At 41.5% G+C, this 24,402-nt stretch overlaps 1 protein-coding gene across 1 annotated transcript in view; it reads left to right on the top strand.

Moving 5' to 3' along the window:
* LOC137598578 (collagen alpha-1(XXIV) chain-like) overlaps positions 1 to 24,402 on the top strand; it is a 75,330-nt gene that overhangs the window by 28,791 nt on the left and 22,137 nt on the right. The window contains exons 7-30 of the mRNA XM_068318889.1: positions 1,272 to 1,325; positions 2,668 to 2,712; positions 3,195 to 3,248; positions 3,711 to 3,755; positions 5,353 to 5,406; positions 6,135 to 6,179; positions 7,323 to 7,376; positions 7,885 to 7,929; positions 11,705 to 11,758; positions 11,989 to 12,033; positions 12,247 to 12,300; positions 12,787 to 12,840; positions 13,220 to 13,273; positions 14,311 to 14,364; positions 14,454 to 14,507; positions 15,331 to 15,375; positions 15,568 to 15,621; positions 16,340 to 16,384; positions 18,875 to 18,928; positions 19,968 to 20,021; positions 21,804 to 21,857; positions 22,419 to 22,472; positions 23,522 to 23,575; positions 23,816 to 23,860. Coding sequence (XP_068174990.1) covers positions 1,272 to 1,325; positions 2,668 to 2,712; positions 3,195 to 3,248; positions 3,711 to 3,755; positions 5,353 to 5,406; positions 6,135 to 6,179; positions 7,323 to 7,376; positions 7,885 to 7,929; positions 11,705 to 11,758; positions 11,989 to 12,033; positions 12,247 to 12,300; positions 12,787 to 12,840; positions 13,220 to 13,273; positions 14,311 to 14,364; positions 14,454 to 14,507; positions 15,331 to 15,375; positions 15,568 to 15,621; positions 16,340 to 16,384; positions 18,875 to 18,928; positions 19,968 to 20,021; positions 21,804 to 21,857; positions 22,419 to 22,472; positions 23,522 to 23,575; positions 23,816 to 23,860 — 1,224 coding nt within the window. The remainder of the gene's footprint in view (positions 1 to 1,271; positions 1,326 to 2,667; positions 2,713 to 3,194; positions 3,249 to 3,710; positions 3,756 to 5,352; positions 5,407 to 6,134; positions 6,180 to 7,322; positions 7,377 to 7,884; positions 7,930 to 11,704; positions 11,759 to 11,988; positions 12,034 to 12,246; positions 12,301 to 12,786; positions 12,841 to 13,219; positions 13,274 to 14,310; positions 14,365 to 14,453; positions 14,508 to 15,330; positions 15,376 to 15,567; positions 15,622 to 16,339; positions 16,385 to 18,874; positions 18,929 to 19,967; positions 20,022 to 21,803; positions 21,858 to 22,418; positions 22,473 to 23,521; positions 23,576 to 23,815; positions 23,861 to 24,402) is intronic.

The following is a 24,402-nucleotide window of genomic DNA, read 5'->3' as shown; positions in this document are numbered from 1 at the left end:
ATTCAGACTGTAATCTCTCTTTCCACAGTGCTGACTCAACTCATTGTCATTGATTTCTCTACAAAGAGAAGAATGGAAAGAGAATAGGGAAAGAAACAAAACAGATTTTTCTGAGTGTCACTATTAATTGTCTTCAACTAACAAAGTTCCAAAGTTCTCTTTTATGTTTTAGTGCTCTTTTCACTGATACTGATCCCCAAGCAAAAAACTGTTAATATATATAATATATATATAATATTGTCCTTAAATATTTTCTGGAAACCCAGATTATTGATAAATCTTAGTTAAAACCAAACATATTGTGTGCTAATATATATCCATATATCCAACAAATTACAGTCGACCTCTCATAACCCTCAATTATAAATCTATTACTTTTGTTAGCTGTCCCATATTAAAGCCTCTATTATTGTATATCTTTAGTAAGAATATTTCTCTAATTCCATTAACCTTCTCCTCTGTAATCCAATTTGAGTGTTCAGAGGAGCCTACTCTTTGCTCAACACATGGTTTCCATTAGATTCAGCTTAAACCAGACTTTTAAAACAAGATGAAGTGGGAAAAAGCACATTCTAACCGTCCATATTGCACACCTGTTGAAAATCCAGCAGTTCATCCTGCTAAAGCGATATTTTATAATGACCATAAATAACCAGCCTGTTGAACCGCTGCCCTGTCGTTCATTAATCAGCTGACAAAAGTAAATAGGAATGAGCTTTACATGCTGCTATTTAGCAAGTAATTTATACAAAATTTATGTGTCTGGATTAGCTGTGAATGCTCAGATGAGATGAGTTTCCCTACACAGCATGAAAGAATCCGACTGTCTAGCATCTGTGGCACAAGTTTGCTTACCTTCTGCTTTTGCTGACTGTGCAGACAATAAATTTCTCAAAGTGCACACATGGTGCATGAATAGGATGCTACGAGCAGGGATGAAGCAAAAAGTCAATACACTTTACTATTTCCATAATAGGATTAAAATTGATTGATGAACAAAAACATTATTATATTTCTTTTCTAACATTAAATGCAAAAGTTTTTTTTATATTGTTTGCATTGTGTGTGGGTTTTTTTTTTCAAACCCTCAATGTTTCTTGCCAACACATGTCCCAACTGCTGCGAAGTAACAGATCCCATTTTGAATGTGTATGTTAAATGAAACAGGATTACTGCTGGATCAAAGGTATTTCCCATGTATATATATCGGTAATGGAAAAACGTATTTGATACTTCCAACTGATTTGCGCATGCTTTTATTATTCCGACAGGGTGACCGAGGCCCACCAGGTCTGCCGGGGCTGGATGGATTTGCGGGTCTGCCGGTATGATTTACAACCACTTCGTATTTAAACTAGCAGCTGATGATGACGATAGAAGATTCAGGAGATTCAAGTTGTCAGAAGTGATTTTACATGACCTGTCTGGTAGCCCAGTCAGCTAATCGAACATGTTTTCAGCTTTAGCTAGTGGAACAGACTGCAGGTCGTATTTTACTTCTCGGATGAGAGGTTCGTAATACGATCGGTGTTAGGTTGCCCTGGCAACCCAAGCCTGTAGCTTGTCTTAATCCCAAAACCAACAAACGTGTACACCCGTGACCTTTTCCTGATCGTTTTTACCCCACGCCTCATCCACCTACCTCGCGCCATGTCTTCTCCTTACAGTTTTCCATATCTTTCTCTTTCCTACATACGTCTCCATGTAGGCTGCTCCTGTCTCAGCTAAGATGAGATGATGCCACCAAAAATATCTTAGCCTTTGAGGTCAAAGTCAAAGGTCATCCAAAAGGGGAAAAAGCACCCCACCCAGGGTCGAGGGGGTCAGTGGCATGAGTAAAACACATGTCTCCACAGGTCAACAACTGTCATGCAATAGGAAAGAGAACTTGATTGATGTCTCTATCAATAAAATCAAGGATACTGGCACCCCCTCCATGTCCATCAATACACAAACACGATCTCACACACTGTTTAGCTTCTTATTGGAGAAGCTAAGCCTTCTGGTCTCCAAATAGCCGGCCTTCACCTCCCCTTCCACAGGCCATGCTTGTATTCACGGACCTAATATAGCCAGTGCGCAAACTGCTCCCCTTCGAGTGTTTTCAGAAGAGACGGCTGGCTCGGCGTCAATGCTCTTTACCCCCAAGCGGGCCTTTTTATTGAGTGTGAAGGTTCATGTGTCACAACCTCGGAAGCGCACCACGGAGCCGACGGTGCCGTTCAAGAAGGTGTCCTGTTGCACCAGAAAAGTTTCTGACCAGGCTTTCAGCTTGTGCTTTTTGCAGTCATAAACATCTGTTGTTGATAATCACGTCAAAAAGGGAAAAAATAAAACAGCTTGAGAGTACAATGATTTAGCAAACAATAAATCCCGAGTAGTTTACAAAGAAGTGCTTGTAAAACTAAATGTGGAATTTGGCGCAAAAACATTGATTCGAACGGGTCACCTATTAATCTTATAGAAATTCTTAATGTTTTAAATGTCATCATTTCCATTTAAGTCTCCCTTTAAAACACATGTGGTACATCATCACCTACCACACACATTCAGTAATACAAAGCAATGGAAATTTAAATCTGATTATCAAACAAGTTTTATTATAAATGGGCTCAGATAAATGTAAATGGTTCATACTGATATGGCTTTTTTTTTTCCATCTCTAAGGGTCCTAAAGGCTATCCAGGACCGGTCGGACTGCAAGGAGAACAAGTAAGTGGTGATTTGATGGTTTCTCCCAAAAAGCTAAGGACAAAAAAAAACAAAAAACAGCAACAAAAGACAAAAAGCAGCCTTTGAACATATATTTCTTTTTTATACGTGGAGGTTTTTGATTTACGGAAAGTCCAGCTAGGATTATTTTGTACCTCGACTGATTTATGTTTTAAAATTACACTGGACAACGGTATGGGATAACTGTTTATAGTGCATAATGTCATTTTGACAGTAGGATGAAGAAAAGAGCAGCAGAAGCCAGTGAGGGAGGGGGTGGTGGAGAAAGGTACAGCTAATAGATGGTGCTGTCCTGGTGGAGGCTGTCTGGGAAGAACAGTGCTTGTTTTATTCCTCAGTTGGCGATGCTGATAGTTCTCTGTGTCTCCTCTTTCACTTTATCCGTCCATCTAATCTGCCTATTCACTGTTGATTCACTCCGTCTTTCAATCTCCCTCTGTCTCTCTGTCTCTGTGCTACAGGGCATACCAGGACTTCCCGGGGACACCGGGGCGGCAGGTTTCCCTGGCAGGCAGGTGCAGTAAAAAAAATATAAAAAATACGCTCAATCGATCCTTTTAGATTCTCGGTTTCTCTACCCAGAGCTGCACAGAGACTCCCTTTGCAGCCATAGTTCTGCTTTCTGGTTTCCTTTATATGTTTATGACCTATTCTGGATTTGGCATTAATTTTAAAGAAAGTTTGATTCCAGCTTGAGTGTCTTAATAAAATAATTTCCAATAATTACAAGCTAATGGTTTTGTTTCGTGCTGTCTTTTAACTTGTGAAATCTTTAGGCTTAAACCATGTGAGCTGCCAGCTGCATAGACCAAGAAAAAAAACAAAAAACGTCTTGTCAGTCAAACCTGTTGTGTTCCATTTTACAGAGTTATTCAGAGTTTTGTGGGAGGTTTTTTTTTTGTGTTTGTTTTTGGTTTCCCTAAGCTCCCATGTTGTGTCGCGACTGGTCCTCCTCACCTACCTCTCCTTTGTTGCAGGGATCAGCGGGGCCACAAGGTAACCCGGGGCCTAAAGGTGTCCGTGTAAGTACAAGCGCCTCCCTGCCTCCATTCTGCCCTCTTTCCTTCAGCAGCGCTGGAATGAACACATAATTTCCTGAAGGGATTAAAACCACGTCGGACCCTCAGTCTTGCTCTAGAGTTTGGTATCTGACACACTACTTGATGTGAGACAGCTGAGTGGTTCTCCTGAATAGAACTCCTCCGCAAGTAAGGCAAACAGAAGGAGAAAGTACGAAAAACAGAAGGAGGGGGTCAAATTAACCAACGTGAGTGGATTCTTGCAGCTTGTGGAAAAAAGCACAGGTTGGATTGAGACAGGCTGGTGAAAAAGATTATGACCGATTACTCGTACGCAGATCGTCTCCTAACCCGACCTGCAAATATGTTGGAACGCAAGAGACACCTTCATTCATCTCAGGATATAATGGGAGCAGAAACTGGATTTTTCGTAATCTCAGAATGAATGTCCCGTTAATAATATGACTGGTTACGATGTGTAAATAAGCATCACAATAGGAAGGAGGAGAATGTCATGGAAAGTGTAACTCAAACCAATGGAATGATGTTGTTGTGTTGGACGTGTAAGAAAGAAAAAAGACGTTTGTTTTAAATTCAGAACTGCTGCGCGAACTGGATTGATTCATGGTGTCAGACTTTGATGTACAAACACTGACCGTCATCGAACCCTGCAGGCAGAAGGAAACTGGTAAACAAGTAAGCAAGTAAACATAGAAGCCAAAAAGGTTCCAGGATGTAAACGGATGTGTCCGCAAAAGGTTGTTTTTTTTCCTGCTGAAGACAAGTTACTTTTCAAATGTAATCCAATCACCCCCCCCCCCATAGACATGTTAAATGTCAGATTAGCATAATGAATTGTGTCGCTAATTATTTGCTGATGGAATTCTTTTAGTAAAACACAAAAGTATGTCAAAGCATTATAAATGAAAATGCAGGCTTGTATTCCAGGTTTTCATCAAATCCATAGGCGGACGATTTCTTACAGTCTAATGAGGGCGCTCAATCAGAAATAGAGCATCTGATTGGCCCAGAGCCTTTATCAAAGTCGAGAAGAGATTACAAGTGGATGGCAGCAACTACAATAACTGTTTTTTAGCATGAATACGGTCCCACAGAAGACAAATCGATGTATTGGTCTTGTTTCAAATACACCGTATTGACACAAGTGTCTTTCCCCAAATGAAGTCATATGTGACAGATGATGAGCTCATTTACTGGTTACATACAGCTGGAAACTCGTATGTAATATTCCTAATCGGTTTTTGTAGCATGTGATCATCGGGTTTTGTAGTCGTCGCCGTCCCTCATCCTCCACTGCCATTGGACGGTTGGGCACGAAGTGGCAGCGACTCATTTAAGATGTTGCCTCAGTGAATTCATTTCAAGCGTTGCGTGTGACCACACAGGGTGAGAGCTCATACCGGCGTTCGGACAGGATTATCTCGGCCAACAGCTCCAAAATATTCCTTCAGAATCTCCCTCGGGGGGCATCCGTGTCACGGTTAGGGATCTGTCAGAACTGCTGCGCACACTGTGGAACAATGGCTTTTTGTTGCCATGTTCTGACAATATGTTGACATGAGCTTTTGTTCACTTCCAGGGTTTCATTGGGCCTCCTGGCGTCGCTGGGCCACCGGGTCTGGAAGGGGAAAAAGTGAGTGAAGTTTTATTACATTAACTGCACTTGATGTCCAAACCTATTTATCCATGATTCCTGTGTTGTTGAGCGGCGTTTTGATTCCCAGCACTGCTCACATTTATCTCTGATAATGTCCCTGTCTCCACGTGTTCCCATTCCATTTGTTTCTCCATCCTTCTCGGGATAATAAGGACCTTCCTGACAGAGTTTATGGGCGCCAGCTTTCATGAGTCTTCCTTTTTTTAATTTTTTTTTATTGAAAGAGTTTACATTAATCAACATTTTGCAGTCAGCTCTTTCCCAATTTTATGTTGGAGCTACTTTTAGAATTTATGTCTTTTTTTTAAATTTTTTTTTTTTTTAACTCAGGCAAAAGTAATATCATGCTTGACAACAGATATTTAACAATTCAATTTATGGCTTGAAAATTTTTAAGGTACAGACAATTTTTTTTTATAACAATTTATGTTATCCGTTTGAGCTGTGCTTGAGTGATGTCATCCATTCTTTCATTCCTTTGAGATTCCTGTCTCAAGGAAACCCTTAAGGCTCTGTGATGAAGCATTTCTCTTAATATCTTTGTTTAGGACAGACCATATGAAGAATGAATGACGATTTTCTTCAAACTTTCTATTCAGATTTGAAGAAGAGTACCCTCTAATGCAACTGTAGTTTGTGTAACTGGTTAAATAATGTATGAAAACTTGGGAAATCAAAGATCCACTTTTTTTCTTCTTTTCTAGGGAATTCCTGGCCCTGAGGGAAAACCTGGCATTAAAGGAAGAAACGTAATAATTAATCCGTTTTGATTTGTGTCATAATTTATAATTGCTTCCGAACACTAAATATATACCTCCACATTCCATTAATTTAATCAAGGAGATGGTGTCAGCCTTGGGAGTTTTATTATCCAGACATACTGTAGGTTCAAAGCTCCAGACAGAGAGGAGAGAGGAATAACTCTTACAGGAATTGAACACTATCTGAGGGGCAGCAAATCAAACTGGAAATGTTTAATCACGTGTTTTGTAGTATAAATCCTGCAATGCCAAATTTATTCCAGGGTGGGATTAAAAAAAAAAAAAAATTAAAAGGGACAGATGAAAAATTTTCCCAGGGTCATGTTGTGAAAAATTAGCTGGTCTTATCAGTATTAAAGTTGCCAAACAGGCAAGGAGCCCAATGTCTCCCTGGTCCAAAGGATTTTTCACGGATCATGAAGATATGAGAAGCATTGTCTCCTGGCTGGTTGTCCAAAACAGTCCAACAAGTTCACCAGTACAGTATCGTGTCAATAAATTAGGATTATCTCCTCCATCAAGGAGATTAAACAAGTGGTTCAGTTTGTTTGTCTGTATTAGTGGGATTATGCAAAAACTGCTGAACAGATTTTCATGAAACTTCATGGGAGGGTTGGGCATGTAGTATGGAGTGGATAAAAACAGATGCTGAGTTACGAGTTTGAGGTTTGTTTGTTTTTTAATATTGAAAGATGCAAGATTTTTGTCAGTTTAATACATCAAGGACAACCAGAGAAATGGATGGAGGGATGGCCGCTGTACCCAAGAAGGACCCCTTCAGTTCTGAACTATTCTGAGGATAATTTAGTGACAGATTTCCTGAAAATGTTTACCAGTGACAGTCAATTAAAGATGAAAAAAGGAGTAAAACTGCGGAAAGAATCCCCCTGGAGGAACAGGAAGTGTGTGCAGTCTCGAAACAGCTGTGCCCCCCCCCCCCCCACAACTAAAATTGATGGAAGCCTCCAAGTTCAAGGTGTCCTCACTGTGAAAGAATCTAATTGCTGGAGTTACACAAATAGGAATTTTTTTTTTTTTTTTGGACCCGTGGGAGGGAATGCTCAACATTTAAAAGAAGAAATAATTAGTGATGGTTGGCGTTCATTGAATCTGAACATCCCTGTTTCACAGGGTGTTGTGGGTGACGCAGGGGAAAGAGGCCCTCCTGGACCTGACGGCAATGAGGTGAGGAATCTGTCCCGCGTCCCGCTGAATCCAGCTGTCTTCCTTTTGTCTGCTTCTCCATCTCTCAAACAAAAGTCCGCCTCTTCTTTATAATGAGGGACTAGTGTACAGTACCAGGCTGTTCCCCACTGAATGTGATATCCCAGGAACGCCCCTCAGGGAATTTCTTGAAATTTGGCACATTCACTCTGCCTGTACAGATTATAAATTGACAGTTAAAATTTAATCTTATCTCAAACACACACAAACATTTTCGGTCAAGCTAAGAACACATATTCTAATTATCAGCACAAATATGTACTGTAATAGTTTGAAATGAAGCCAATCTAAATCCAGTTTGCACTGGAGCGTTTAAATCAACTCCAATGTGCATTGGAGTTGATTTCCTTCATATTTGTGAAGATATTTGTCATGAGCGTGAAAAAAGTCCCCACTGACAGTCTGTCAGCTTGATTTTAGAAAGTCTTATCCTCGTACATTAGTGATGTCACTGTGATGTTTGACACAGGGGCCTGTCGGCGGGACTGGCATCACCGGCTTTCCTGGCCTCAGGGTGAGTACCAGCTTTGGAGGGACCTTATTTTTAACCATAATCGTGAAGCCAGATAGGCATTCTGATTGATCTGTCATTATTTTAGATCACTTCTGCTTCTGTCTGTCCTTGCACTTGTTTGCTGTCCATCTGTATTTCCATCCATCTCCAGTGGTTATATGCACGGCTTTAGATGACAGATGTGCTGACCTTGAGCCAGGGATTTTTTTTACATTTTTTTTTTTTTGAGTGGATTTCTTACAGTTAAATCCACAACAACGTAATTCACGGAAACTCTGTCTTGGCTGCTCATCGTGTGTCCTCAACGCCGCTAACTCCTTTGGCACGAAGTTGCCAAAAAAATTCCAAACGGTCCCAGAGCTCAGTTGTAAAAGAGGAGATGAGAATTACACAGGAAGACAGGGAAAGGAGGAAGAGGGGAAAATTTGTCCAACTTTCAACATTTATAGTACTATAAATGTGAAACCACAACAGAAAGGCATCTTTTTGACTTTAAAGTCAACATTTAAAACAATTATTCTATTTTTCTTTGGAATTCTGGGGGCGTTTTGTGACTTTTTAAGCAAGAGAACCGATTCTGGATGGTTACTGCATCACAATAACTGCAAAGGTAATTCGGAGTCTGTTCCAACTTGGGTCGAGCTCATTATTGACCTCAAATTTTTTGATTATTTCCATCTTTAACTGCTGACTCTACCATTCACAAGTGGAACAACGCTAACACTAGACTTTCTTTGTCAGCAGATGGGTTTAAATAATGCAGGATGAAATACGTAAAGGAAAAACAGTTACAGGGAGCTGTTGAGGTGAAGATTGGCCCACAGCCTGAGACAACCTAATCCAGTTCAAATGATGGATGATGGGATGTTCTGAACTCAAGCAGAGTTTTGACTTTTCCGTGATAGTAGTATATTTGTTGGTGCTAAATCAACAGGGGAACTTCAAAAAGTTTCACATTTGAGAAAAGTTTTCTCACATAAACAACACAAAGAGATTACTGCATTAAAAAACAAATGTAATACTCCGTAATATTATTTCGATCAAGCTCATTATCAGCATAAAAATTCCCAGACAAGAATGTCCAACAAGAGAAGTGGACCTTTGTAAATTCTTTGTGGAATTAAAATATTATAATTTGGATGAAACATGCATACAGTGAACCGATAAGATGAAGACTTATCTAAATCCTAATGCAATCAAATTAAAATGTATTTAATTTCATGTTTCCTGCTGCGTTCAACTCCCACTTTGTCGTCATAGGCAACCGGGCGTCTGGTCACATTTGCGCCGGATGTAGCGCAGTGGCGTTCACAGCCACGTCTGAGACAAACACGTTTTTCACGTCGGCAGAAATGATACACCTTTCCCGTGCCATCATTTCAAGCTCCATTTGCAGCGGTTAGCCGCCTTCAGAACTGGGGTGGGGGTGGGGGGTTTATTGGGATGCTTGACGGGTCACTCTGTGTGTGAGAAACATCTGGATGGATGTGTTTTCCATAACCTCCACCTCAGGCGCAGTCTGTAAGTCATTTTTATTATGGCCACAGACACGACCTTTAAGTTTTTACCCTAACAAGCATATTATCCCCCGGAGGCTTGTATATGTGAGGCAATCATAGAGTAAATAAACCCTGCTTTAATAAGTTGTTGCACCTGAATACCACTTTTTCTTTTTCTTTAACATGACGGACACACGTAAAACAAGCCGTCCTTGTTCTCGATGTAAATCAGGCTTGAAAAGCTCCTGTGGTACAAATCCATCATGGAGAACGGTGGCAGGATTATAATGGCACTACTTAAAAGTATGGGATAGTCCTACTCTAATGATATATAAAGCCTGTCCAAAGCCATGTCTTAAAGTTGTGTTTGTAACGTGCTACATTCCCTGACTGCGGCCAGTTGCTCTCACATTTTTACACACTTCAACACTCGCGCTTGTCTGTTGTGTCGACTTTCCAAGTGAGTAAAATACTCCACACCCTTTGCTGGCAAGAGATGGAGGATTTGATCTTTTTTAAATTTGCACTGCGCCATTTCTCGGTATGACAGTTTCACACCACACACAAGACACATAAAGACAGGATGATGAATCTTCCATGAGATGAAACCGTACGACAAATAGCTGTCTTTATTTTTTTTCTCTCTCTGTCTCTGTCTTTTCTTTGTCTTACTGCTGGCTTCTGCTTCCCGTCGCCGCTGACCGACCGCTGGATGATGCAGTCGATGGCTCGGATTCAGACTCTTCTGATCTTTATGGCCTTTCCTTTTAAAATCAGTTTTGCAACGCGTCAGGCGCGAACGGAGGTCGTAATCGGTTGTGTAACTCCGTCATAGGCTGACCAGTCATGTCTTGATGTTGTACTGTATTTGTTAAGGTAATACTTTCATCTTTTCATTCAAAGTTTAGCGTTTTCGTTCAATTTGAATTAACTCAACATCGCAACGTTTGTCGCAGCACCTCTGAACAAACCAGACGTCACGTCGGGACGGCCAAAAACTAACGTAATCAAGATCTACCTCTCTCTTCCTCTCTCTCTGTGGAACGGCTGGTTTTTTTTATGTGGTGTGAATTATCTATTTAAGTTGATGTGTGTAAACATCTTTCTAAAACGTATTTAAAAGTGTGGTCTGTCTGATTTATGGCTTGTTTTGGAATGTCAGCACCTTGCTGCCTGTTGGAAAGTCTGAGCAACAAGACGGGAAGGGACATTTACGCCTGAATCAAGTTTCTTTTTAAATCTCACATTAGCATGTACTGTATGTATTTAAATTGACAAATCACCCCTAAAGAGTTGATGCTCTTAGATTACTTCTGTGTAATACTACAAGATCCAAAACACACCTCATAATCCCTTTGACGTTATCCATAATTACTCGACTTTTGCGGTAGAGCGTTCCTGACACCGGATAGATCTCACTAAGAACTTCCCGGTTTCTTTCACACCCTTGCGGCTCTAATGGTGTTAGAAGGCAATTACACAAAGTTAAAAACCCCACCTAAGCAATCGAGGGAAAGAGCAGAAACAGAGCAGTGAGTGTTCGCTCTGGCGTGCTCTTTTGTGTGTGTTTTGCCAAAGCGTGACTCGACAAAATACGACAGAACGGGATGCTTTTTCACACGAACCAAAGCTGAAGGGTGAGTCGAGGACAAAAATAGCTATTTTGAAATATTCTTGGCTTTGCGTGCGTGCACGTGTATGTGTGTATTACCGCTCTGTCTTAATGGTTTTTTGATCATTTTCAAATGGTTTAGTGAGATGTGAATATACAGTAATTTAATTGCAGTCCTCCTGTAGGTCAAATGGATTGAATGTGAGACACTTGAAGGCTTGTCGTTTTTTGTTTTTTTAATATATATTTTTAAATTAAAGGTAAGACAATACAAATCTGGAATCATAAGTCATTAATCGTGTGTAGAAATGATTTGGATAATCAAACCGCTGTTTAATCGGGGTGTTGATGTGTTGGATTTGACACGTTTCCATTGGAATAAACTGAGGTCCAAAGGTTGTGTTCAGTCAGATGTGTTTGGAGACACCGGTCCACACACAAAAAAGACAAATCATCGTCACCGTGGCGTCAGTTCTGCTGGCGTGTTTGGAGCGTGTGCGGCAGCCACACATTCTAGTCATTCTCACATACAAACTGCTGCAAAGGAGAAACTGGAAATATTGAGTGTGAAAAATGCAATTAGGTGTCAGGTCAGATGAGTGTTTGTGGTTTTCTGTGTGTTTTTCCTACATAATCCCCATTGAGCGCCTCCTTCCTTCCACAGGGGGACCCGGGGCCTGAGGGACTGCGAGGGCTGGCTGGTATGGTGGGACCTCAGGTATTTTAGACGCCGGTTGCTGCAAATGCGTAAATCTTTTCAGAAATCAATCCACACCAATCAGTAAAGTGCGTATCCTGCGACACTACCTACAAAAAGCTTTTGGCTTTTGTCGGTTAGCCTCTTCCTTCACGGCTCCAGCTTATCGGTAGTTCATTCATTCATTCTCTCTAACATACTGATTCTGCTGCTTTCCCTCCCCTTTGCCTCCCCCCCTCACCCCGTGGCAGGGCCCGTCAGGACGAGCCGGCCTGCCTGGATTGAAAGGTGATAAGGTGATCTAAATATTTATATTATTGCAGTGTATCCGTAATGTGTTGGTAGTCCAGCTCACATCAGATCCTTTTGACAGTTCCATCGAAAATATTAACTCCAGTCCTGAATAATACTTTCTCTCCATGTTGAATATGTACTTATTACAGTGGTATGAAGAAGGCTGTGGCAGGGTGGTGTTTTGTTATATCTCTGTGTGATGTTGTGAAATCCAGGGTGAAGTGGGACCAAGGGGCGAGCCAGGAGAGATGGGGTATCAAGGCGATAAGGTACGTCTGCCGTCCCACAAAACGCTGCTGTAAGTAAAACACAGATGCGCAACAACTAAACATCATGTGCAGCAAACAAACAAGATATTTTATACCCGCACAAATCTGTCAGGACTCAGACTTGGTAGGATTTCTGACAAAACGCTCACGGTTTGTTGAGAACACATGTTTGCTTTCGCCGGTGTTTGAATTCGATAGCGGCGATGAGCTGGTTACCTCCTGCCATGGCAAGAGATTGGACAACAAAATCAGTCGAGGAACTTTCATCTCTCCTAAATCAGGAAACGACTATTTAAACACTTCAGCTGATCAAAAGCGCTGTGTTTGAATAAATACAGATGTTGATTCATTAATCAAGTGAAGTCATTATATAATAGATAGTCCAGTCTGAATGAGGCTGGATCAGAGCAAACACACACACACACACACACACACACATATATGGATGTGTAAGACCGGTTTGAGAGTTTAATGTCTCTGTTTCAGGGAGCCATTGGTGCACCCGGTCCCGCCGGGCCAAGAGGGAAGCCAGGCATGTTGGTACGTTAGTATAACTTTTTCTGCAGCACACGTATGTGTGTCAACAGATCTGTGTGTCCCTATCTGTGTGCGTGTGCGTGGATGCATCCCTTTTTAAAAAAATTTTTTTTACAGCTTTTATAGATAAAAGGCCAGGAATCTTTTTTGGATAGCTTGCAAACTGTGCAGTTCTATCTAGTTCTAATGTGTCCTTGATCTTTATACACAAAAATGAAGCGCTTGTCTTAAAACAATCTTATCGTCAGAACCCATCATGACAGAGTGACGGCATCTTTCAGATCCGCACTGTCGACGTCAAACGACAAATATGATATGTTTACTGAAACAAGTCTTGTTCCATTCTTTCTTTTTTTCCTTTATTTTCTGTTTTTTCAAACAGGGTCAGATTGGGGAGATGGGGCTACAGGGACCGCCTGGCCCCCCAGGACCAAAGGTAGGGCGTAATAGAAGTACGATGTGTGTTGGAACATTAATGTTCACTGTGCTGTGCAATTTCAGAAGGACGAGTTAATTTTAAAATTCAGATGACGCTCAACAATTATTAGAATTTCTTAGCGGTTTTCCTCTAGTTCTTATTGATAATCAGTTAATTCTTAAACATTATATTGTGAGCCAAAATGTTCCTGCTGACATATCTTTGGATCAATTTCTGTTGTTGTTGACTGTAGGATACTGTGATGTTATCATCTCTGACACGATGTCTATAAAACCCTTTGAGAAAGGGTTAAAAATGAATTTAATGGATATAATTATTCTCCACCAAACACATATTCCTATTATATTGTAAAAACTCTTAATAATCCCGTAGATTACAAGGAATGGATCAATATACAGTAGAATGAATGTCAAGTTGCCTTTGCACCCAGAATGTGAAATTATAAGGTTGGTTTGCTTGTAGTGTGTTTGCTGAAGGGATTCATGGTCTCCAGAGGATGAACACACTGGTTATTGTGACCTTTTTGTGACCTTATTGTGACAACTCGACAGCACGACATCTTTCCATGTCGTCCAATGAATTCATTATCTTCTAAGGCGTGAAAATTGGATGATTTGTAGCCCTGCTTGCTACCCTTACATTTATTCTATGTCAAAATCTAACTGCATTGTAATTTGCTGATTCTCAAGAACTCCCTCTGTGATACAGGGGAGCTTTAGACTTCCTGTTTTCCTCGTTCAGTACACATATATATTTCCCAATACGCACATGTGTGTGTTTGGACACAGAACACCTCATCTTACGCTGACAGCAGTATGTGAATGCATGAAAAAATGTCAAAAACACGCAGTAGTCATGACCGTACCTGACACAGGTCACAGCCGGAAGCCATATTTTTCTGAATTGAGTGTCATGAAAGTATTCGGCCTCCCATTACTGTCCTCTCAAGAAAGACTCCAGCTATGTTTTTGGACTTGACAGGTGAAATAACATGATCTATAACACGATTGTGTCTCCCTGCTTGTTTATGTAAGGGGTTTCCTGGGGACATCGGGTTACCAGGAATCAATGGTCCACCTGGACCAAAGGTGAATCCTGTTTCTCCATTTCTATCTGTTTTTTTTTTATGAAACATTTATATCCTCCAGTTGGATTCACAGAGTCTTCTGGATTTCAGGGTCTGCAGGGTGGCAGAGGGCCCGAAGGCCCACTGGGGCCCCAAGGAACACAGGTGAGACGATTCAACACTGGACTTAATTCTATAAATCTGCGAGGATCTCGACACACTGACATAGAAAATTGGAAAATGTGACTCACCGATGGATTTCCACTGAATCGTTACTGTGAAGCAAGATTATGTAACCCAGAGCTTCTCATTAAGTATCTCGTCTCAAAACAGTTGCAGCTGAGATCCTGGGAGGGGTTATTTATTTCTCCGTGGTATCTCTCGGGGCATGTTCCACTGTGTGAAGTCATGATTCACCGTCGGGTGCTTAGAAAAACAAGGCTGAAAGTTTTCCAGCTTTGGGAAAATAGAAACTCAAGTCTTGTGGAAGGTGTGCAACACAACCACACCTTTCATTTGCGCTGAACATTTCAGCATCTGCAAATTGAATTTGTGTATTTATGTGTTTATTCCTAATTAGCTTTTTTTTTTTTTTTTAAACACAATTTAATTATTCTTTTATGCAGTGTTTTATAAGATTTAAAATCAAGTTTAAATTAAAATTTGCCCCCAAATGTCACCAGGCTGCATTTTGTATGTTCAGTTATATATGCAACTATTAAGGAAAAAAGCATGCAAAGCCACACCGCAACATTTTTACATCTTTTATACATTTCCAAGAGCTGGATCTGGATATTTCTTGGATGTGAGAATAAAAAGTTTCCCCTCTGGAGTTTCTCACTAGTAAACGACAAGACAGACAAGCGACGTCCTTCAAAGTTAAGACGTTGATCCTCATCCAGTAACTGTAAAGTCACTTGCTCGGCCATATTGTGTGATATTCTGTACACTTGGGTGACTTTGCGTGTGTTGTGTTGTGTTTCTGCAGGGCGATGAAGGACCACTCGGCCCACCCGGCAGCCCCGGCCCTACCGTAAGAATTCCCGGAGTACCATATTGTACATTCACAAACACAAACTCAGCCTTTTGCAGGTGGTTTGAATGAAACAATTTTCTTAGATGCCCTAACAGGAAGCAGCTGGGCTGGGATGTGATAAACAAATTATGAGCTTAGACCTCGTTTGATCATTGTTTTTGTGTGTTTATGCCTGTTTTTTTTTTGTAGGGGAGACCTGGGAGGAAAGGCCACATAGGGGAACCCGGCCTGGAGGGATTAGAGGTGAGTGAATGCATCACTATAGACGTAGATGCATCATCTGAACTCAAGGAGCAAAGGGCCTACTAGTAGTTAAGTTATCGGTCTATATATTTAACTCGTCAAGAAATCTTGAAATAATTCTGTTCCTGTTTAACAAAAATAGACTTGATATAAAAAAAAAAGTCAATAAACTTTAAGGACAAGATGATTAATCTCATTCCAGAACTAACATTTTAAATCTTTGCAATGTGTTTGTTAAAATATACTTTCTTGGGTCTAAGTAGACCTGTAATTCCACAAACAGCAATTATGTGCCATATATACCTTGGCAGGACTGAGTCCCACCAATATTTAAACTCATATAGTGCACTCCTAGCGGTTGAAGTTTACTTACTGCATTCCAGGCATGTTTTTTATTTCTACTTTATGGGCTGTAATTGTCTTTTGTAGCGACCACAATTGCAGCGCCATGATTATGATATGATGCGTTTTTAAGGTTTTATTATTCTCAATAAACTTTTTGTGACCTACTGACTGTTGCCTTAGATTTACTGTCGAGTAAATGTGTTTCTAATTTAAGATTTTCTTTTCAGCCTAGGTTATCACAATATATTTTAGCAAACCACAATACGATAAAAAAACAAAAATGCGTACATTCTCGTGCAGTCTTTGTGTGTGTTCCCATTTTGCAGTTTAATGACAGAAAATTAACTGGTGCACTTGTGTTTTCTACTTGCAGGGAGAGAAAGGGGACATGGGAAATGTCGGAAAAAATGGACCGCAAGTAAGTTGTAATTCCAACACATTACACGTTCACACTTGTGATGTCGTCCGCTGATATTGAGTGGCTTTTCATTAAAGCAAAACTTGTGTTTCATTTATTTTTCTGAGTTCCTGCTCTTCGCACGTTTACTGTGAACTTCAAGTGAAGCTTTTCCTAAAGACTGAATGCAGTCCTCTTTTAGTTAAAGATATGAAATCATCCACCGGAGGAAGTGAAAGCATTTCTGAAGTCTCACTTTCTTCTTGACCTACATTAAAAATCTGGATCCTCTCTCGCTCTGTAACACTTTCATCACAAATCTGGCAGAACACCTCAGTAGAATGGCGGGAACACCAATTAGTTTTCTGTAGAAGTCACTACATTTGGCTTGCAAAAGTGTGTTTGACGTCTGTTTGTAACCCGAGAATCACAATGGCGGTGCACGTTTGAGGAGTCTAATAACTTCAGGAGAATGATCCAAAAAAGGTGGGCTTTGTCCACCGAGTGGATTTCCAAGTTGCTCAAAACATCTGTGCGAGGATTGTTTGTACATGAACCAATCAAACCCAAACTCTTTGCGCGTCTGCTTTGCATTTTCACGCTTCTGTCAAATGCAAAACGCAAAAAAAGCAAAACGCATATCTCTCCGTCTTTTGTAACACGACTGCCATGAACATCCAAAGTATGTCTGTCCTTCTTGGAGGGCCCCCCTAAATGTTAATATTTGCATTCTGTGCATAGTGAAGGCAACCAAGTGGGCCGGGTTGGACCGTTGCTGCCGCGCACATATGAGAGGGATTAAGCACTTACAGACTGGAAAGGACTTTGAAGCCAAGAAGGAACCATGATGAGGCTGTGCTGAGGAAGAAAAAACCAACAGAACTCCAACATATGGAGGCTGTAATGAATGCTGTCACACCAGTCCCCAAATAAATAAGTTGTGTAGGGAGACAGACTTGTGCGGGGGGCTGCACGTCAACACGAGGAGGCCTCAGGCCGCCTGTCTTCGCCGTGTGCCTCTGTCACCGTCAGGCTGCCCATAAACTGTTTCATGTCCTGGTTTTTACGGGATTTTTTTTTTTTTTTTTACAATCTTGTGTATTCTGGCCCATTTAAATTGTCTGCTCAGTGTCCCATTTGTAAACCACCTTCCAATTTAACCGCTAATAAAACACAGAGTGGTCCTCAGTCGCCAAAGGAGCCACAGGTGTGCTTTGAAATGTTCAGGGGGTCACCGTCTTTGATGTCCGTGTCATCGACGCAGCGTTGTCGGAAGTACATGTGACGGAAGTACATGTGAATGTCACCTCTGGCTTAAGGGTAACCATCATTTTTCGAACCCAGGTTGCATCGCAGACTGGCTATCGCCTTCCAAAACGGCTCCCATGTCAAAGTCCTTCCACGCAGAAACCCTTTAAAAAACCCGTTCCCTGCGTTAAATGATACCGGGCACCACATTGTCCTACTTTAATGTCCCAATTAAGGGATTTGAGGTCAATTTAGAGCTCCTCTTCCCCTTGCCTGCAAGCTGCATCTCCTCACAGACACTCTGCGACTAATCCACCACTCAGCTGCTTTACTTACATCCAACAGGATAGGGAGGAACTTTGTAGGGCTGCAAGCCATTTGTAGCCAAATGAGGGAACAGCAAATGGAAAATCTCCTTTTGTTTGTCTTAGAAGATGGTTCCTTGTCACTCTTTTGCTCTCCCCACACACTGACAGATATATGTATATATATATATTTTTTCCATTTAGAAAAAAAGATGAGAAAAGAATAAACGTATCAAATTGGTTCTCGCAACCCGGAGACAGCCGCAGTGTGACCATGCTGGCTTTTGTGGTTGGCCGGTGGTGAGGCTCAGGGCTGTAATTGAGTTATTGCTTCCCAGTGGCTTAGTGCAGATGCTATGGTGCTGCAGGATGGTGCCTTCCATCCATCCGTCCATCCATCCATCCATCCATCCATCCATCCATTCATCCATTAATCTCTCGCTGAATTCTGATATATCTGATGGTCTGGAGCTCCAGATTCTCTAGTTTAGAAGCCATCGATGTTCAAGCTACTGGTTGTCTGAATATTTCCTCTTTGCTCCTGTTTTGCCAAGAAGCATTTTTAGTCATTTCAAGGTCTCAAAGAAAAAGCAATGGTAGTTTGTTTTGTTTTTTATCAAGTTTTATCCAAAACTACTTCATTACAAATTCCACAGGGATTATAAAAAAAAGTTTTCTGTCTCTTGTAGTTTGCCGTGTTTTATGGCTTATGTGTAACCTGTTTTTGCTTTGTCTTTCTATTGCATTTGTTAACTTCAGCATGGACTGATTTTACACCTCACCGTCTCTGAAACAAGACATATGTGATTTTATTTTGGGAAAATCCCAATGTTTTTGTTGATAACAGTAGTAATATTATGGTATTTATGAACCTTCTTAACCTTCCGTCAGGTTTTAATCATCAAGATATCAGGATCTGATCCGCTGACTACCTCTCTTCTCCTCTCCTCTCCTCCAGGGTCCACTGGGACTGATTGGGATTGCTGGGGTGATAGGAGTTCCTGGTGAAAAGGTAAAGTGTGTTTGTCTACCATTAGGCTGTCAGTCAGCATCAGCTTGGTGTTCGTCAGTTCAGACCATGTAATTAGGATCGGGTTAAAAAGTCATAGTTCGAGTCCCAAAAGGGTGTCAAGCACGAGCTGAAAATAAACACCCAACACTTCAACATCGAGGAAAATATCGTCAAGGCCGTGTCGTCATCACCCCACACGACCTTCTATAACCTGTCTGAGTATCTGCTCCTGATTGGATTGATTAAACACACAACATTATGCAATCTGAAAGATGTCCTGAGGTTTTTTTCCACGTTCGCCTCTGCCACTCGTTTGAAAAGGGAAATTATACAAGCGGCAACCAAGCAGAATAATTTTCTTGTTAGTCTTCTAAAAAGGACACCAAATCCCGACTGTTACCGCCCCCTCGTTCAACCTAGCCCCCCACCCCCCACCCTTTCCCTCCCCATCCAGAAGTCTCCTGTATGTCAGAACATGTTACTCGTATGGGAAGCCATCTGCTTGTCAGACCCTTGCTCGCCCTCTGCCTCCTCTCTCCTGGTTCCACCAGCCATACCCTGACAGCCCATAAATTCCCTTCCATATCCTATTTGCATGTATTTTTAATGTTTCAGTGCCATTTCTGATTGAGAATAACCCCCAACATGGAGATATAAAAATCCCGCTAGTCATTTTTAGGTAGAACAATTACTTAAAGGGTGATGTGCAATCAGTAGTCAAGGCTACGCGTTCCAAAGGGGTGTAGAGGAGACTGTCAGAGAGGTTAGAGCTTTATGGCTCACCCAGAATTACCTTTATATGTTTAACGCACTGAGCATAATGCCACCAACTGTGCTGCAGAGTGTTTTAAACTCCACTCAACCAGCTGTCGCTCCAACCTCCTGTATTTAAGAAGCCGTTCTCCAGTTTCATGGAGGTTTCATTGGGACAGGTCTGCGTGAAACAGTCTTTTTTTTTTCTGCATTTGCGGGTTTCAGGTCATAGTTTAATGATCTCTCTCCTTTCCTTTCTTTTCTTTTTCTTTTTTTTTTTGCCCAGGGCGACCGAGGACCAGCGGGTCCAACTGGTCCGATCGGGGAAAAGGGGCCGGCGGTAAGTACAGTCGCTCAGGATGTACTGCAGTGGCTCTGCTTCATGTCTGAAGAGTTGTCTGAGGGGTTGTATACACTCAAAGGGTTTCCAAAGTAATCAGACATTCTACAACAGCCTGAAAGAGCTTGAATACTTTGTTAAGTAAATGAACGTCTCAGGATGATGAATAGAAAACTGAACCATGTGCAAATTTGCCTTGTAAGCTTTGTCAAACGTAATGAAGCTGCAAGAGAAACTTCATGGAAATGAACTCACTGGGCCTAAAAAAAAAATTCCAGACTTCTCAGTGTTGTAACTTTTGTTGATCTTTGGGAAATTCAGCCGCGCCAATTTTTTCCACAGTAGTGTTGAAGATGTTGGTTTTTGTACTGTTCAATCTGGTCGATGGAATTAAATTAGATTTTGTAGGACGGTGGGTTTCGATCTGTTGGAAGCCGTTTTGGGGGTTCCTCCTGTTTTAATGTGAAGAAGAAAAAGAAGAAGAAGAAGGTTTAATGGTAATTGGGACAGGAAATGGACACTTGTCCAGTCTGAAAGTTCGCCAAACAGGTTAAATCTTCAGCAGGAGTTAGCGTAACCAGTGCTGCCTGTTTCTTTGCGTGTTTGTATCTTTTTTGTAAACACAATATCTCAAAACGTTTCTTAGAAATTGCGCTAAAATTTCATAGAAAGGTGAGCCCTGGGGAGCTGCTGTCTTATCCTACAGAAGATATGGCTTCAGGGTTTCATTTATTTACATTTTTTCTTTCTCGTATTGTGACATTATAATCTAACTCAGATGCTTTTTTGGGTATAAAGCCTTGTAATTCTGAAATAGACTGATCCACTGTCAGTACTGTACATATGTCTTGCTTTCTGACAAAGCTATGCAGACCTTTGCAGGAAAGTGTCACGCTGTTGTTGGCTTCACCTAAATCCATGCAACATGCTGTTAGCAGTTAACTTTGATAAGTGCGTGTATATTTGCCGGTTAATATTCGGTTAATTTGACATGAAAACCCTGCTGCACTGCACATAGTAGCAGCGCAGCAGCGTTTCTCTGTGTTCTGCGCTGCTGCACGGGGCCACAGAGGCCTGGCCAGTATCGCTCACTGTCTTGAGGCCCTGGATTAGCTCCATGTCTGTGGTTTTGGGCCTCAGTCCTGACCTAGCTGGCTGGCAGACTGGCTAACAGGCTTACTGATTTGCTGGCTAGAAGAGAGGATGACGAATTTGGTGGCTGGCCATCTGAATAGTTTAATGATTGAATCACCAGCGATGTGTGTGCATGTTTGAAGGAGATAGAGCGCTTTGCTTCTTATGTAAGGAGTTCTGGTGATTTGTGCGAGCCAGCTCGGGTTATAATGTAGCCACATTAGCGAGGAGTGGCAGTTCAGTGTGAACATTTTGGGTCTCCCCCAGCCGCAGACCCCCAAAAGTCATCTCATGACATTTTATTTCTAGTTAAATATGATTTGCAGGCATCAGCATTTCCATTTCATGCCGCTTTTTTCTTTGCTGACTTTGTTATTGTGGTATTATCACTAAGTAGATTACTGCAGAAAGAATGGTGATGAGAGCCACAGCACCCAGCTGTCTCTCCTTTCTGGAGGGTCGAGTTAATGTGAAACACAACTCTACGGAACAGTCTTAATCCTTTCCAGTCGCAGATGCAACCGTCTTATATTGCACTGCGTCGCAGCGCTGTTGTGTTGCTCTTTACTAGTCATAGCTAAAATCTTGACATCTTGGTTTTATTGTCCACCTGTTTTATTCTGTGTGCTATTTTGCATTTATCCCAAGGGCTATCCGGGGTTACCAGGAAGTCCGGGTGACGTCGGGATGGAAGGCACACTTGTAAGTGTCGTTATGTCATAAAATGCATTGAATGACTGCGATGTTAGAATATTGAGAAAAATGTCTCTCACCCCCTCTACTTTTTGGATCGAGTCACACACACCTTATCACTCGGAAGCGCTCATCGTTTTTGGCTGGAAATAATAAACGCCGACATGGCGAGATTAGCGCAGACTCTCAAACTGACTTGGAAGCAAACCCTCGATTTTTGTAAACATGTAAAATTTAATGGAGCAGTTAGACGTATCGGTTTCCTCGTTTCGCACAGTTTAGTCTCGACCTGTGTAAACAGGACGGCCCAGGGGCCGACTCATCGCTAGTCCGACTGTAACCACCGTGACGTGTCAGATAACCAGTTTTGATTTAAGGTTTGAAAGATGCACAAAGTTACCGCCCCAAAAAAAGATTCTCACAAATTGATTATTTGTGCTTTAATTCAAACTAAAAATTCTGTCTCTTCACATTTTTTTTGGGGTCAAAACTTTTTGTTGGGTGTCATTCAGCACCCTATCAAGACACTATCAAAAATGCAAGTTTGTGTCTTTCCTGTTGCCCCCACAGGGTCCACAGGGGCAAAGGGGCAGCCAAGGCATTGCCGGACCAAAAGGCTGGAGGGTAAGAGCTCTGTCTTTACCTGTGGGACGTGTCCTGCGCCGACCTCTTGTTTGTTAAATGTACGAGACTCCCTCAACGCAGAAGTGACCATGAAAACTTCACAGAACAGACGCTTTGCTGTCTGTTCTCCATCAGAGCTCCATCCCCGCGAAGCAGAGGCTTAAAGACGTGTGTTTGTCCTTCATCTTGACCCACGCTCCTTTATAGGTGCTTGTGAATGGCGTTCATAGGCCTTGTGTGTGTCGTACTCTAAGACATGGCGGTTATGTGGAATTGATGCGTCCTGGTGATGCTGGTGAGACACCGTGTGGCGGAGAGGGGAATTACAAAGGGTCACAGAACTTCACTCTGGATCGCCAAACGCTCACTTGCAATAAACCAGTTATGAGAGTCACAATAATCCTGTTTTGTCCGCTTGTACCTGAATTCAGAATTCTGTTTTTGGAATTACTAGATGACTTTATTCACCGTGCATTAATACTTCCAGATCATTTAATTGTTCTTGAATTCATTGACATTATATTGGGTCACCTTTAAGACTTTAGCTGAATTTCTGCCGTGAAAATGACAAGCGAGCGAATGGAAGGAAAAAGAAAAAACAGATCAAATGAAGTTTGTGAAACTAGAACTTGAGAGGGAGCAGAGTGACCTGAGAGGGATTTTAGTCTGACTGCAGGCAAAATAAAGAACTATCAAAGGTAGAGATATAAAAAAAAAAAAAAAGGAGACGCGATGGAAACGGTTGATAAGCTGAGAATAGAAAAGACAACCTGGGTTGTATTTTGCAGATCCTTATCTGCCAGACTACCAGTGTGGTGCTGCCACAATGAATGCAAACCCCTGGAATGTTTGTGGGAGTGGCGGCTGCGACATCGGGGTGGAAAACTCCCACTATGAATGCCGACTAATGACTTTGCTAATGGTGTTATTTCAGAGTGAACTGTACATATGTCAGCATTTCTTTGACACCACCATCCCGTGTTTTCCTGCACCCCGCATTCTTTTGTTAAGTAATGTTCAAAGGTGTTTTTGGTGTTGCTGTCCTATAGGGGCCCCAGGGTCCAGACGGCCTACTGGGAGAACAAGGCCCTGAAGGAACCAAGGTAAACATCCCCAGCATCCTGTTGAAAACATCCCCGAGGATGGGATCACTGAAGATGGGAATGAAATCCATCCTTCCTCCTGTATATTAGCCACTGTGTTACAGCTGGAATGATGCTACGTTTAGACAAATTGATCTTGTGAATTATTCGTCTCAGCCTATGAATGGATTATTTTATTGGCCTCTCTGAACTTTTTATGGTACCTTTCTGAAAGTGTACCGTCTTATCTACTATTTTCAGGGTGAAAGAGGCGACGCTGGGCAAAAAGGAGAGCCAGGGTTCATTGTAAGTGGAAAAAAAGTCATGTTTTTACAACTGTCTTTCATCGTACTGGTCCTAAACAAACAAACCCAAACCAATTGGAATCTACAAACAAAATCGATTGGTTGTTTCTTACAAAATAGTGGTGAAAGTCCATTTTGTCCAACTACTATTTGTCCTGAAGTCCTTTAAAATCCATGCACACAACAACAAAGGCCAGAGGAGGACAGTAAACCAATGCATGATGGGTTAAGTAACACAATTCTGCATGAAGTCCTTGGGCTTCTCAAATTAAAGGGTGATGTTAACATACCCCAGTTATTCCAATGGCAAGAACACTAATCATTGGAATGCATCTCGGTTAATGGGATGCGTACTCGTGTCATTCGTTTGCGTAATCTTTCATCGCTTGTTATTCGTCGAGCGGCCGTATTTACAGAGCTTAAAAAATGGATTCAACCGATCATCACCTCAAGTGTTGAGATGCTCCAAATGTCTTGATAATATTATATCATTTTATCAGGTGATGATGTTGGGCTCAAAGTGCGTTAGAATCTGTTTCGGAA

The sequence above is a fragment of the Antennarius striatus genome, chromosome 7 (genome assembly GCF_040054535.1).
Source record: "Antennarius striatus isolate MH-2024 chromosome 7, ASM4005453v1, whole genome shotgun sequence".
Classification (NCBI taxonomy): domain Eukaryota; kingdom Metazoa; phylum Chordata; class Actinopteri; order Lophiiformes; family Antennariidae; genus Antennarius; species Antennarius striatus.
This window is presented reverse-complemented; position numbering and strand designations above follow the sequence as displayed.